Source organism: Choristoneura fumiferana, chromosome Z (assembly GCF_025370935.1).
Source record: "Choristoneura fumiferana chromosome Z, NRCan_CFum_1, whole genome shotgun sequence".
NCBI lineage: Eukaryota > Metazoa > Arthropoda > Insecta > Lepidoptera > Tortricidae > Choristoneura > Choristoneura fumiferana.
In genome coordinates this window covers 13,394,553-13,409,648 of record NC_133472.1, presented here as the reverse complement: position 1 = coordinate 13,409,648, position 15,096 = coordinate 13,394,553, and the positions used below count along the sequence as shown (strand labels likewise).

The window sequence follows — 15,096 nt, the reverse complement described above, 5'->3', positions numbered from 1 at the left end:
GACTAACCCATAGTCACAATACACCCATAGTATGGGGTACATCGTTGGGGCGTTGCTAAGACGATTTTCTATTCAGTGATCTGTTTGCGAAATATTCAACTTTAAAGTACAAATTTTCATTAAAATCGAGCGTCCCCCCTCTAAATCTAAATAATCAATCAATCTAATATATCAAATTTACAACATTTACAAATTATAGCGGCTAAGATTGCTTGAGAATTATTAGTGGTTAGAGTACCCCTGTGATTCCCCTCGTGTTGCGGGTGTCCATGGGTGACCCATATGCTCGTTTGCCCCCTCTTATATAAAAAAATAGCAGTCTAAGGTATAAAACATACTTAAACTTGGAAGATTCCGTACACAATACGAAATCCTTAGAAAAATATTACTTGATTTTTCATGGCTACGGAACCCTATCCTGGGCTTGTCCGACACACTCTTGGTCGATTTTTTTATCTTGTTTTTTTTACTGTTCGGCGCTTTATTGTCCAACGTTTGGCTTTAACTAATTGCATAAATATATGATGGAAATTGGAAACATCTTACAGTTGCGACTCCGGATGAACCCGTTTGACATACCATCGGTCCGAATGGATTAGGTACTTAATCTGAAAAAGAATCTTCCACATAGTCGTAGAGCGCAAATTTTGTTAGGTGCCCACGCCATTTCATTTTGCCAGTTGAACGAAGCGTCGGCGGAATCTAATTTAAAACCGATTTTAAACAGTTGTAGTTTCAGTGATTATTCTGATGATGCACAGTACACGCGCTTATGCTTTAAGTATTTCATAATATTGAGCCATTACAATTCCGATAACGTGACTCGTTATTGATTAAAGTGAGTAGGGCAACGGAACGATTGAATGAGTTTTTGATGAAATAAGAAGTGTTTATAAGCGAAACCGTCACGTTGCTAGCGTGAGGAAAAGGGAAATTGATGGTATTCAAATATTGATTGCCACAAATGATTTGGTGAATAAAATAACCAAGCTTTAGCCTTTAGCAGAAGCCTTAAGTTTTTTGACGCTCACGCGACTGCAATCAAATGACAGATTTCCCATACAAAAACTGTCATTGATTGCGATCGCAAGCATCAGAATCGTTAGGCAATACGCCTCAGGTTGCTGTTTCAAAGAATAAAAATATGGATGGAATCGAGTGGTTCTACACCCTTACCAGGACGGTCGCACTCCGCATTATTGCAGCGGCGTCGTCACTAATAACAGAGTGTTGTCGTGCGCCCCGTTGTCGCGCATCTAAAGGTGAGTTACACGGGAATTTTTTTGAGCAATAATTGCTCGGCAACGCGAATGAATCAATCTGGAGTAATTAGTGGAGCGATATGCAGCAATTCACAAAAATACGGCAATTGTTTCGGCAATATTGCTTTGCTTTGTCAAACTGAAAGAGTTTCTATGGGCGTGTACACAAAATAGCATGTCGGTATTTCCATGTCGGTATTGTACGTCCGGTAAATAGTGTCACCCGCGACAACTTACAGCTGAAAATACGACCCTTTTTTAACATCAAACAGACCTAGGCACAAACCTATTAATCTCACGAAACGTGTGTTTGCCGAAATAAAGTTTCAATTTATTAATACAAAAAAACGGCAAGTGAAAAAAAATATCTATCTACAGTAGTGAGCTACATTAGAGCGTTTTCACATTATCCGATCCGATATCGGTATCGGACGACGATACGATATCGGGGCAAGTAAAATGTATGAAATGTGAACCAGTCTTTCACATTTTCCGGCCCGATATCGGATATCGGAGCCGACACCGATATGTTCACGGCACCATCGGACGCCCGTGGGCTGTCGAACGATAAAGTTTGTATGTGTGCTATGCGTCTATCTAAATTGTCTCTGTGTGCGTAGAGCCCGATGCGTAGCGGCCATTTTGAGCCGGCCGTATCGGAACGATTTTGTCGGAAATATATGAAAGCAGCACATCGTCGTCCGATACCGATATCGGATCGGATAATGTGAAAACGCTCTTATAAGTCTCCTATCGATACAAAAATATAATATGGACCATCCCAGAAAACTTAAGGTACAGTCGACATCTTAAACTTCTGAGCAAAATTTGATCACCAGAATGTGAACATGACTCTAAGTTAAGGTCGTTGTCACGGTCAGCTAGGCACTACAGCGCCAGTACCTAGATGACGTTAGTGTGCAAATTCCACGTATTTTTTTTTCATGGGCCGACTGTACCTGGAGGCGTAATATTAGAGTTATAATAAATAGCTACGCTCAAAATAGGATATTATTTTTGCCATTGGATAATTACTGAATACTTAAGAGTGAGATGATAATTGCGCTTGCGTTGTCCAACGTTAACCCTTGTACGGTCAAGGACTTTAATTCTTGCGCACGATGGAACCATTTCTAGTAAACGTGATAGTAACGTCGTTTGATTAACAAGGAAAAATCGTAATGACTTTTCCTTCGGAAAGGTTCCACGGTGGCTCATGAACTAAACCCTTGACCGTACCAGGTGTATGAGCAAAGTCGTGAACATGGAATGCTGTCAAAGCGATGTATTATACGATAATCAAAGCACACCTCTCTACTCCATTTATTTTAACGTTTGAAGCTTACCGGTAAAATTGGCATACGTTTTTAAATGAAACAACGAAACTATTTAAAATTGTGTTAACTTCTATACTAAAAACATAATAAATACCGCTAATAAATGTACGTGTAGGCATTTTTAGTCCATTTGTGTTCAAAATACCGAGAAACGTGTGTTATACTTTGACCGTTAATTCAAACCTTAAATTAAACGGAGTATAGTACCCAGCTAACTTATCAACTAGTTCAGATAAGGTACCTGCTTTATCATTAGGCACATGTAATTGCCGTTTTAGGGTTCCGTAGTCAACTAGGAACCCTTATAGTTTCGCCATGTCTGTCCATCTGTCTGTCCGCGGCTATTCTCAGAGACCGTTAATACTAGAAAGTTGTAATTTGTCATGAGTATACATATCAGTCACGCCGGCAGTGGTAAAATAAAAAAAACTAAAGATATTTTTTTGGGTACTTATCCCATTGACGTAAAGTGGGAGTTTTCTTTTTCTCGACTAACCCCATAGTCACAATACACCCATAGTATGGGGTACATCGTTGGGGCGTTGCTAAGACGATTTTTCTATTCAGTGATCTGTTTGCGAAATACTCAACTTTAAAGTACAAATTTTCATTAAAATCGAGCGTCCCCCCTCTAAAATCTAAACTGTTGGGTGGAAAAATTAAAAAAATATATCAAATTTACAACATTTACAAATTATAGCGGCTAAGATTGCTTGAGAATTATTAGTAGTTTAAGAGTACCCCTGTGATTCCCCTCGTGTTGCGGGTGTCCATGGGCGACGGTGATCGCTCTCCATCAGGTGACCCATCTGCTCGTTTGCCCCCTCTTATATAAAAAAATAGCAGTCTAAGGTATAAAACATACTTAAACTTGGAAGATTCCGTACACAATACGAAATACTTAGAAAAATATTTTTTCGTGGCTACGGAACCCTATCCTGGGCTTGTCCGACACGCTCTTGGTCGATTTTTTTATCTTTGTTTTTTTTACTGTTCGGCGCTTTATTGTCCAACGTTTGGCTTTAACTAATTGCATAAATTATATGATGGAATTTTATGGAAATTGGAAACATGTTACAGTTGCGACTCCGGATGAACCCGTTTGACATACCTTCGGTCCGAATGGATTAGGTACTTAATCTGAAAAAGAATCTTCCACATAGTCGTACAGCGCAAATTTTGTTAGGTGCCCACGCCATTTCATTTTGGCCAGTTGAACGAAGCGTCGGCGGAAATCTAATTTAAAACCGATTTTAAACAGTTGTAGTTTCAGTGATTATTCTGATGATGCACAGTACACGCGCTTATGCTTTAAGTATTTCATAATATTGAGGCCATTACAATTCCGATAACGTGACTCGTTATTGATTAAAGTGAGTAGGGGCAACGGTACGATTGAATGAGTTTTTGATGAAATAAGAAGTGTTTTATAAGCGAAACCGTCACGTTGCTAGCGTGAGGAAAAGGGAAATTGATGGTATTCAAACATTGATTGCCACATTTGATTTGGTGAATAAAATAACCAAGCTTTATGTTTATGTTATGATGATATCTGAGGCCCTATTGCCTTACGTTTCTGACGCTCGCGACTGCAATCAAATGACAGATTTCCCATACAAAAACTGTCATTTGATTGCGATCGCAAGCGTCAGAATCGTTAGGCAATACGCCTCAGGTTGCTGTTTCAAAGAATAAAAATATGGATGGAATCGAGTGGTTCTACACCCTTACCAGGACGGTCGCACTCCGCATTATTGCAGCAGCGTCGTCACTAATAACAGAGTGTTGTCGTGCGCCCCGTTGTCGCGCATCTAAAGGTGCGTTTACACGGGAATTTTTTTGAGCAATAATTGCTCGGCAACGCGAATGTATCAATCTGGAGTAATTAGTGGAGCGATATGCAGCAATTTCACAAAAATACGGAAATTGTTTCGGCAATATTGCTTTGCTTTGTCAAACTGAAAAGAGTTTCTATGGGCGTGTACACAAAATAGCATGTCGGTATTTCCATGTCGGTATTGTACGTCCGGTAAATAGTGTCACCCGCGACAACTCACAGCTGAAAATACGACCTCTTTTTTAAACATCAAACAGACCAAGGCACAAACCTATTAATCTCACGAAACGTGTGGTTTGCCGAAATAAAGTTTCAATTTATTAATACAAAAAAACGCCAAGTAAAAAAAATATCTATCTACAGTAGTGAGCTACATTAGAGCGTTTTCACATTATCCGATCCGATATCGGGGCAAGTAAAATGTATGAAATGTGAACCAGTCTTTCACATTTTCCGGCCCGATATCGGATATCGGAGCCGACACCGATATGTTAACGGCACCATCGGACGCTCGTGGGCTGTCAAACAATAAAGTTTGTATGTGTGCTATGCGTCCTATCTAAATTGTCTCTGTGTGCGTAGAGCCCGATGCGTAGCGGCCATTTTGAGCCGGCCGTATCGGAACGATTTTGTCGGAAATATAATATGAAAGCAGCACATGGTGTCGGCTATCGGATGTCGTCTATCGTCGTCCGATACCGATATCGGATCTGATAACGTGAAAACGCTCTTATAAGTCTCCTATCGATAAAAAATATAATATGGACCATCCCAGAAAACTTAAGGTACAGTCGAGTTCTTAAACTTCTGAGCAAAAATTTGATCACAGATATGTGAACATGACTCTAAGTTAACGGCGTAGAGGCGTGTTCAGATATTTCAATCAATTTTTTGCTCAGAAGTTTACGAACTCGACTGTACCCAATTATAAATTGCACTCTGTTCTTCTTTAGACCGCAAAAATAATGCTACTGCGGAACGAGCAAAAGACTCAAACCTCGGCTCTGATGGCGGAATTGAAGGCGAAGACCGATGTGGCCGAGAAGGAGCGCGAGGCTCTAGCCGTGGTCGAGAAGGAGATGTGCGCTCGCGCCTGTGAACGGGCCAAGCTGGCTGAGCAGGCGGCCAAGAGCGACGCCGCGCTCGCCGACCACTTGTGCAAGGCTTCGCAGCTCGACAGAGAATTACTGGTAAGGTTTGAGTCAACGGTACCTGAACAGGTCCAAAGATATATCTAGCCGGTTGAAAGTAACTTACTAGCCAAAAACTTTAAACACAGTAGTTTATTAGCGCATAATTGAATACGACTTTTAAAATAAAGTTTTTTGTTAAAATTTTCATTGTTAATATAACCTTTTTTTTGCCTGTCCTTTTTGTGACTGTACTTGCTTTGTCATACTACGCTACGTTTCCATACCAAATTTCAAGTCGATGCCATTTACCGTTGAGTAGTTTTGTCCTGCAGAGACTATCCTGGTCGGACCACCAGGATGTCACTGCCTGATTATTGTATCGTCGCCAGGTTTACATAAGTATGCCAAATTTCAAGTCAATCTGACCAATGGATATATACATAGATACATACATTAAACATACATTGCAAGGTAAATAATAGTGCATTACTGCCGAAGCCGGGAAAAAGCAATTCGTGGATGAGTAGGTAGAGCTTGTCAATAAATACGAATTCATGAATTGCCATTTCCGCTGAGCTGAGGCATGTATAGTGCTTTTCTCCAAATATATAATGCGAGGAAATAAATCATAATTGCTAAAATATTAAATTAAATGCTTTAAAAAGTTGCCCTTTATACTTCCCGGGATACTTGTTTTTTATTTTTTAAAGTACACGGCACGACTCTTAATGCCATTTCATAAGAAATAATAATGTATTTAATTTAAAAATAAATGTATTATATCAATAAAAAATATAATGTTCAAATGAAGCTTTGTATCACTAAATTTCGGTTTAAAGTGCTACTACTGAACGCTTTTTAGTTCATTCAGCCATTTTCTTTTGTTACCAGTTTTTCGGTTTCATTGTGCTTGAACTCGAAATATAAAAAAAAACAGTGTCACTGTTCGAGACATTTTTAAAGACGCTGTCTCTTCCTAAATTAAATCTTAGACCTGGACTTAAAAAGGAAAAAGGTAGAAGGAATTTGATCGTCAGGCTGCTTAGATTGACTTACCGCAGTCAAAATAGTGTAGTAAATAAAGGTAGTGGGCCCCAACAGTAATTCCTCCGCCAGAAAAAACTTTACAGTATGATAAAGTATAAATAAATAAATAGTATTGTATAAATTTCCAAAGAATAATAATAATAGGATTTAAGTAAATACCTAAAGTCTTCTTGGACTTCTTGGAAAGTTTCTTGGACCGGAAAATTGCTCCGTGTAATTTTTTCATTTTATTGCCGTTTAATACCTACAAAATGAAAATCTAAAAAAAATACCATACTATTATCAGAAATTGCCTTTTTACTCGCTGTGGAAAATTTCTCTATCCATTTTATTTATTGAATTAAGTTCACAGTTTTCTTTCCATTCAACTATAAAAACATCCAAAAAAAACGAGCGTATTAAAAACTAAACATATCGGGAGGAGGAGGACGGGGGCAGTGTGTAGGGAGCGGGGTATAGATAGGTACAGGCGGGTTTTTTTTTCGATATTTTGGATTTAAGTGTATACGTGACTACTTACAGCCTTATTCATAAAAAGTAAGAGCCTCCTTGAAGGCTCCTTGAAGGCCCGATGCTAGAATACATGATTCATAAACGTCTGTTATTGCTAATCAGTCGATCAAGGCTCTGCTAAAATTAGAGGACCGTAGACCCTCCTTTATGTCCCTGCTAAGTCACAAAATGGCCGCCACAAGTTTGAACAGCTGACTTTGACAAGAGCAAAAAACCATACCGAGGATGTTTTTAGTGAAGGGAGGGTTACGCAAAGATTAAAAAAAATCCAGGACAATTTATTTTCAGTAATCTGTATTTAAAAATCCTTTAAATTAGGTATTTATTACTGCTACTTTACTACTTTACTAACAATAAATATGAAAAAAAATAAAATTAGGATAATTAACACTTTTTAAGGCATTCTGCCAAACTTTTTACACCCATCAGTCTGTGGACCCTACCCAAAAATCGTACAATACCGTAAGGATATTGTATAATAATATTTTTAGAATGATGGTGGGGCTTCCTCGCTACTGCAGTGCTTCTGGCATGTTTGCTGACGCTCACGTGGACGACTTTTATGCGCTTATGCGTAAGAGAGTCGCTTCACTGATACGCAGAATGAGGGGCAGCTCTAACAGTCTCCTAAAAGTGGTTGCAAAGAGGCAGGACAGTGCTGTTCTAGGCAGGTTCAACATGCTGCACGCTGCTCCTGCGTCTTTGCGACAACATACTATCTAATAAATATCTCGTAATACCAATGTAGATATACTAACATAGTTCTTAAGTTTCTATTGTTACTAACATGCTATGGACCAAATTAGTTGTCTGATAATAAAAACATTTTATTTTATTTTTTATTTTATAATAATAAAACATGCGGATCGGAAATGGCGGAAAAACAAACATCTCTTCTTCTTCTTCTCTTTTAAAATATGGCTTTTCTGTCCTAATTAATAGGACAATTTCGCCAGTGTCAAAGTAAACTCTCTTTGAGAGGCATGTTGTACGGTGGTTGTAGTTTTTGCAACTTGATAGTAAAAATCCAGAAACCACGCGGAGACCACTTGCGCATTAAAAAATGTAAGACACGAGAGCAATATAGAATTTTGTGATCACTGTTTATTTATTTATATTCAGGATAACAACAGCCATAAATGTAATACAAGGAACATACAACATGGTTACATCACAAAAGGCCAATAACAGTTATCCATTAGGTTTTAAAATCTATGTCATCATAGTGGAAATGTTCACATCAGACACGCCAGCTCATGAACAATCTCTAAAGTATTATAAGAAATTGTGTGTTATAATTAGAACTATCTGTTTCCTGCAAGAGTGCCTAATGTCAGAAAGACTAAAAAGAAAGATAACATGAGTTTAACAAGCGTACATGAGTGGGGTGGTTATTTAGAAGATTTCCATCCATAATGTATAATGCTTATAATCTTATTTATTCTACTCATAATTTATATTAGTATTGTTAAGTTGCCTCCTTTAGTACCTATTGTTCTTCAAGGTCATAAAATCAATATATAAATACTGCCAACTCGCATAAGAACATTTTTTTTTATATATAAGCCACTAGTAAGTACAGTCGACCAAGAAAGTGCTCCACCAATACGGGTGACTCTCATATTGACTTGTGAGTGAAAATAGGCTTTGACGTTATGTTAAGGTTAATCGCCGCATAAAATACTATCAAAATTATACTTCAACTAGTCAAAGAAACAGAAATAGCAAAATTAGATATTGTCTACATCCGGCATGTTCGAATGCTACAAATCGAATGAACAATCATCTCGCTTTTTATTTTATTTTCCTGCTAATTTGCTGTCACTGCTGTCATTTTTTTTTATTATCGATGAGGCCATTTTTTGTCTTTGAATTGTCAAGATGGCCATCATAACGCGTCTAATCCGTCTATCAGCAGCTCAACAACAAGCAGACTGCTAGCAAGCGTTTATGAATCACACTTCTTGATAACCGTCTAACAAGCCGACTAACAGACCGATCAAACCTCAATTAAGGATTTTTTATGAATAAGGCTGTTAGTATATATTTAAAAAGAAATCAGGCTGAGAAATTTTCCATTCTCAGTTTTTAATAGTTCTAAAATACATATATTTGGGTATGCATTTTATATATATCATCATCATCATCATCATCCCAGCCTATATACGTCCCACTGCTGGGCACAGGCCTCCTCTCAGAACAAGAGGGCTTGGGCCATAGTTCCCACGCGGGCCGAGTGCGGATTGGGAACTTCACACACACCATTGAATTGCTTCGCAGGTTTGTGCAGGTTATTTTATATATATATACTAGATGAAACCCGGCATCTCTCGGATAAAATGTAGACTCATACTATGTTTGTAAAAAAAATTTGCCAGTAAAGACTGTCGTACTTATCGAAAAATCTGACGTAGGTATATTCCCAGCCTTAATTATTATAACACACACTTTAACGGCTAACCTACGTATCGGTATTTCACCAGTAGATATTTCTCCTAAATCTTATTTGCCCGAATAACTACGTAGTCGGTCCCAAAGTTCTGTCACAAATGAAAATAATGATTAAAAACAGAAGCACCAATCAGTTTTTAAAATAATATATACTAATTTAAAGTACAATTAATAAAGAATAAAAATTATTTAAAATTACAAAATTACTTCCTTTTTTTAATACATGCCCTTAATCGGCGCAGCTAGTCGTCTATCGCAGCACGCACCATTTTCATGTCTATTTCAGCGACTGCTTTTCTTAAAGATGACTTCAGGCTCTCCAAATTTTTAGGGGGTTTAGCACAGACCTTCCCCTCTAAGACCTGCCAAATTTTATAGTCCAGAGGGTTAGGGTCCGGACTGGAGGAAGGCCAATCTTCGTGTCTTATAAAGTCGATTTTTTGACGGTCAAACCAGACTTGAGTGGTCTTGGCTTTGTGTGCTGGCGCAGAATCCTGCTCGATCACAAAATTATGTCCTGAAAATAGTGTGTTGGGCAGATCTTTAACATGCTTATCCAAAACCGTGTCTTGGTACACTTTCGCACTGATTTTGACCCCTTTTTCGCAAAAATGAACCTCAGTTGGCCCGTAATAAGATCAGAGAATACTCTTCAGAGCTCCTAGCGTACACTCTATCATTCTGTTTATTGTACTTCTCTTCAATATCAAAAATCTTTTCGTCTGTAAAGAGGATATCACGGTGTCGATTTTTCGCGTACCGCCTTAACAACTTCCGGGATCTTTTAAGCCTTATTGTTTTTAGACGGGCGTTAAGTAAGTGCCCGCTCTATTTTTTGTATGCTCGTAGACTAAGATCTTCGTTTAAAACCATTTTGACGGCTTTTCTACTGACACCTATCTGCAAAGCCTTATTTCAGCAAATTTCTGTTTTCGGACAGGATTTCATGCTATGCGCGCCTTGATCGCTTTGATCACTGCTGGTGTTCGTACGGAGCGAGGCCGGCCAATTATTTTCTTGTCCTCAACACTGAGACTTCATTGTACCTATCAATAGTACGGTACACAAACCTAAGCGTCATATTTAAATTTTTGAGCAACTTGAAAATGGTACTTGGCGAGTGCCCACAGCAGTGCAATGCTAAAACAGCTATTCGGTTTTCTTTCAATGTCCACTCCATCGTGAGAAATTGCAGCGAATGACTGTTTATTGTTTTAAAATAATTGTCAAACATTTAAAAATGGAATTCAATCAAATTTTCTTAAAATCATGTTCTAAATTTAAAAATAATGTGCCAGTGACAGAACTTTGGGACTGACTACGTGAAAAATGAAAATGAAAATGAAAAAATGAAAAAATATTTTATTTGTTAGGAAAAATAGACTTTACATAATAGTATGATGACGTATGTACGTATGATGTCTCTGTCTCATAATCAAAGAAATTAGACCTAAAGGGCCCCATATACGGTACGATTCGTCTGTACCTACGATTGATCTGATGAAAATCGACGAATCGTACCGTGGGGCCCTTAAAGAGGTCACAATGGTGAACGAAATGCAAACCTGTGACACCTGCGACACGTGTTGACGTGACACTAACGCCACTTTGATGTGATGACTTTGATATGTTTACTTCGCAACGCCATTATATACTTAGTAATTTATTCAAGTTTGTATTGAGAATACTCGATAATTCGAATTTTCCGCCTACAAGTTGTCGACTCGGATTGACAAATTTTTTACGCTCTTCAATTTGATGTGCATTTCGTTCGAGTCTACCGTAGACCGGTACGAAATTATTAATATAGATTATATATATTTATATTATACAGGGTGGAAAGAATCAATGGGCCCTGGAGGGCAACTGCCTTAAATCCTTTAGTTCGCTACTTGTACTGAAAGAAAACATTCCTTTATTTTTAAAATGAAACAAAACTGCATTCAAAGATCTTCTAAACTTCCCTTGTCTCACCCGGGAATCGAACCAACTAAAAATTAAAAAAATAAACACTCGCTATTTTTCTCCTGAACAATAATCCTATTGGTTCGTATAATAAAATAACGAGTTTTTATTTTTTAATTTTTAGTTGGTTCGATTCCCAGGTTAGACAAGGGAAGTTTAGAAGATCTTTGAATGCAGTTTTGTTCAATTTAAAATAAAGGAATGTTTCTTTTCAGTTCAATTGTACCCTGGAGTAGCTACCTTGACGTGCGGCCACAGGTATCGGCAAGACGTTTACCTACATATGGCATTAGTAGCTACCGTGACGTGCGGCCACAGGTATCGGCAAGACGTTTATATATGACATTAGTAGCTACCGTGAAGTGCGGCCACAGGTATCAGCAAGATGTTTATATATGACATTAGTAGCTACCGTGACGTGCGGCCACAGGTATCGGCAAGACGTTTACCTACATATGGCATTAGTAGCTACCGTGACGTGCGGCCACAGGTATCGGCAAAACGCTTATATATGACATTAGTAGCTACCGTGACGTGCGACCACAGGTATCGGCAAGACGTTTACATATGACATTAGTAGCTACCGTGACGTGCGGCCCCAGGTATCGACAAGACGTTTACATATGACATTAGTAGCTACCGTGACGTGCAGCCACAGGTATCGGCAAGACAGTTCACGAAAACAATGGGCTATGATGACGTCCCCGATATCACACGCCTTTTTGCTATTGCATTACTTACATTTATGTACGCGTAATTTATGTAATAGAAGTGCTTGACGCTCCGTATTTGATCATAATGAAAATATGCATAAAACTCAATTTTTCACATAAATAGATTGAGATATACCTAGGTATACCTCAATTAAAAGCATACCTACGTTACGTTTACGTATGCGTAGTCATATGTAAAGGCCTAGTAACTTATAAGTACTAAATATTTTTTTAAGAAGGCGGCCCTAATGTAATCAGAAGGGATAATAATATGAGATACTCGATAGGAAGAGAGGCAACTTGTAAGTTAATATGACTGCAGCGAAAGTAGCGCTGTGCTACCGAAATTGCACTTTCTTGTGTCACAGCGAGAGCTTTATTCAAATGAGTTTGCAGTGACAATCTTCTGTAGATACTTCTAGTATTGTATTCTGTGCCATGCCGGCACACAGAAAATAGCACATTGCTACTAAATAACTTGAAAGAACATTTTTTTAAGTACAACTAATTATATAGCTGTTTACTTTTTAACTTACTTTTATTTTATCTATCCACCTGTTATGCTATCTATATCACTGATTGCTATTGTGTAGTCTTTGTCATGACATCATTTTTTGGTTTTTATCACAAATCCTATTAGGCATTTTTTTATAGACATAAATGGTTTAAATACAATAGATGAGTTTGTGGTTTTCAACTAATTATTACGTAGAACGCATTGGATATGACAGAAAATAAATACTGGTGCTGGGATGCGAATCTGGGGCTTCAAGCTTTCATTTTACGGCGAAATTTCCCAACGTGTTCTCGCGACAGATACTAGGTATTTTTATAGTTTGCGAATAATTTGTCTCCAAACTCTATCTATCCCTTCGGTTGCCATCCGCCATCTTTAAAAAAACCTTACAATGTCCCCGCCATGTTGTGCGAGTTATCGCGAGTATACGAATAACATAGGTAGGTACATTCTAACAGATGGCCATCCAAATTTAGAAAGTTTTAGAAAAAATATACTTAAAAATAGTACTAATGAAATTCTACCCCACAAATATTATAAATGCAAAAGTTTGTAAGTCGGTTTGTTTGTTGTTTATTTGTTACCACATCACGACTAAACCGCTGAACAGATTTAGATGAAATTTTATGTGCAAAAAGTTCGAGTCCCGGGGAAGGTCATAGTATACTTTTATCCCGGAAAATTGCATAGTTCACGCGGTATAGCGATAAATGAATTTGTACTCAGACGGAGCCGCAGGCAATAGGCTAGTAAGTATATAATTTTCTTTTGTCACAGTTCAAGGAGGAGCAGAGCAGGCGCAAGCAGCTGTCAATGGAGGGCGCGGCGGACTCTGCGCAGGCGCTGGTGCACGAGGCGGAGCGCGCCATGCGCGAGGAGCTGGCCGCGTTGCGCGACCAGATCGGCCGCGTCGGCGTCGAGTGCAACCTAGAGGACGCCACCACTGCGCAGCTGCGATGCCAAGTACGCGACTTCGCCTATAGTAGAAGATAAGATAGAGTATTTCGTAACTTCTGAATTTGCCATATACTTTATTGCTACGGCAGGCGAAAAAACGGACATTGACATTTAGTGCTTACCACAATGATCACCAACCAACCTGTTTTGGTGAGATTCAAAAATTATAAATGTGCTTGAATGGGAAAATATAATTTAAATTTTATTTATTATAAATAACAGCAAGTTATTGTACAATGGATTAGGTATAATTCATCAAAGACTACACGAATCCTTTCGATTTCTCCCGAAACCCGAAGGATTTTCTAAGAGCTCACGGACTGTAAGTGCGAAAATATGTAGTTAAGTTTTTTGGAATCTTTTCCAAGGCCATTTTCCCGACATCTAAAAAAGTTTGTTACTTAACGTATCCCACAATCCCTAACCTAACCTAACCTAACCTAACCAATTTTGAAAAGTTAAAAATCCCCGTCATTGAAACTTATTTTAAAGGTCATTTCATTTCTATTAAACTAGCTTTTGAATAAAAAAACAATCAAAATTGGTTTATCCGTTTGTAAGCTAGACAGACACAGACACTCGTGGCGTTCAAACTTGTAACACCCATATTTTTGCGTCGGGGGTTAAAAAAGGGCTAACCTACTGTTGGCTCGGTTACGACTAGTGATTCTGTGGAGGGCGGTCCGGCAAGCGATATCTTTACTCGCTTTGTGGATGACAGACACCTGGCAGCGCACACAATGAAAAGAGAAAGCGCTGACCGCGCCGCTGGCTGGGCCGCTGGATGCGCGTTCGTAATCATGACCGGGCAATATTAGTCCTCAGGTTACTCGCAGAGCCTAACGGGAAAATGGGTGCTCCTGTTCCGGCTTTCCAGCAAATGGCTGGAGCAAGATTCTGTGGGTAGATAAGAAACCCATCCAATCCTCTCCACCCCATAAAAAGCTTCAGGCAGTTGGCCAGGTTTTTAGCCGGTGAGAGTCTGGCAATCCCTGGACCCTCCGTTCAGTTGTCTTCTCAGTCGGTAATGGAGCATCTCCTATAAAGCACATCATATAATTTTTAAAACTTAAATCAAGTAAATTAAAGCAAGGACTTAGTGGCCCAAAAAACACGGCTTACGTCGCAATATTAAAGCTACCAGCAGAGCGTGCAAAGCTAGGGATTTCAAAAGGCCTGCAGCTCATACCAACAAATAATTTGGAAACACAATAAATGTATCATAAATAGTTATATTTATTATTATTGCATTCCCTGGCCTATTTATTATTATTGTATTCCAGGAACTTTCAGTATACCCCGCGTATTTATGCCTGTTAATAATATTTACACAAAGATTTACAAGCTCAATTAAATTAAGAACT

At 38.5% G+C, this 15,096-nt stretch overlaps 1 protein-coding gene across 1 annotated transcript in view; it reads left to right on the top strand.

The window, feature by feature from the left end:
- The window catches only part of LOC141440914 (uncharacterized), a 72,084-nt gene that overhangs the window by 26,483 nt on the left and 30,505 nt on the right, over window positions 1–15,096 (top strand). The window contains exon 7 of the mRNA XM_074105511.1: window positions 13,553–13,738. Coding sequence (XP_073961612.1) covers window positions 13,553–13,738 — 186 coding nt within the window. The remainder of the gene's footprint in view (window positions 1–13,552; window positions 13,739–15,096) is intronic.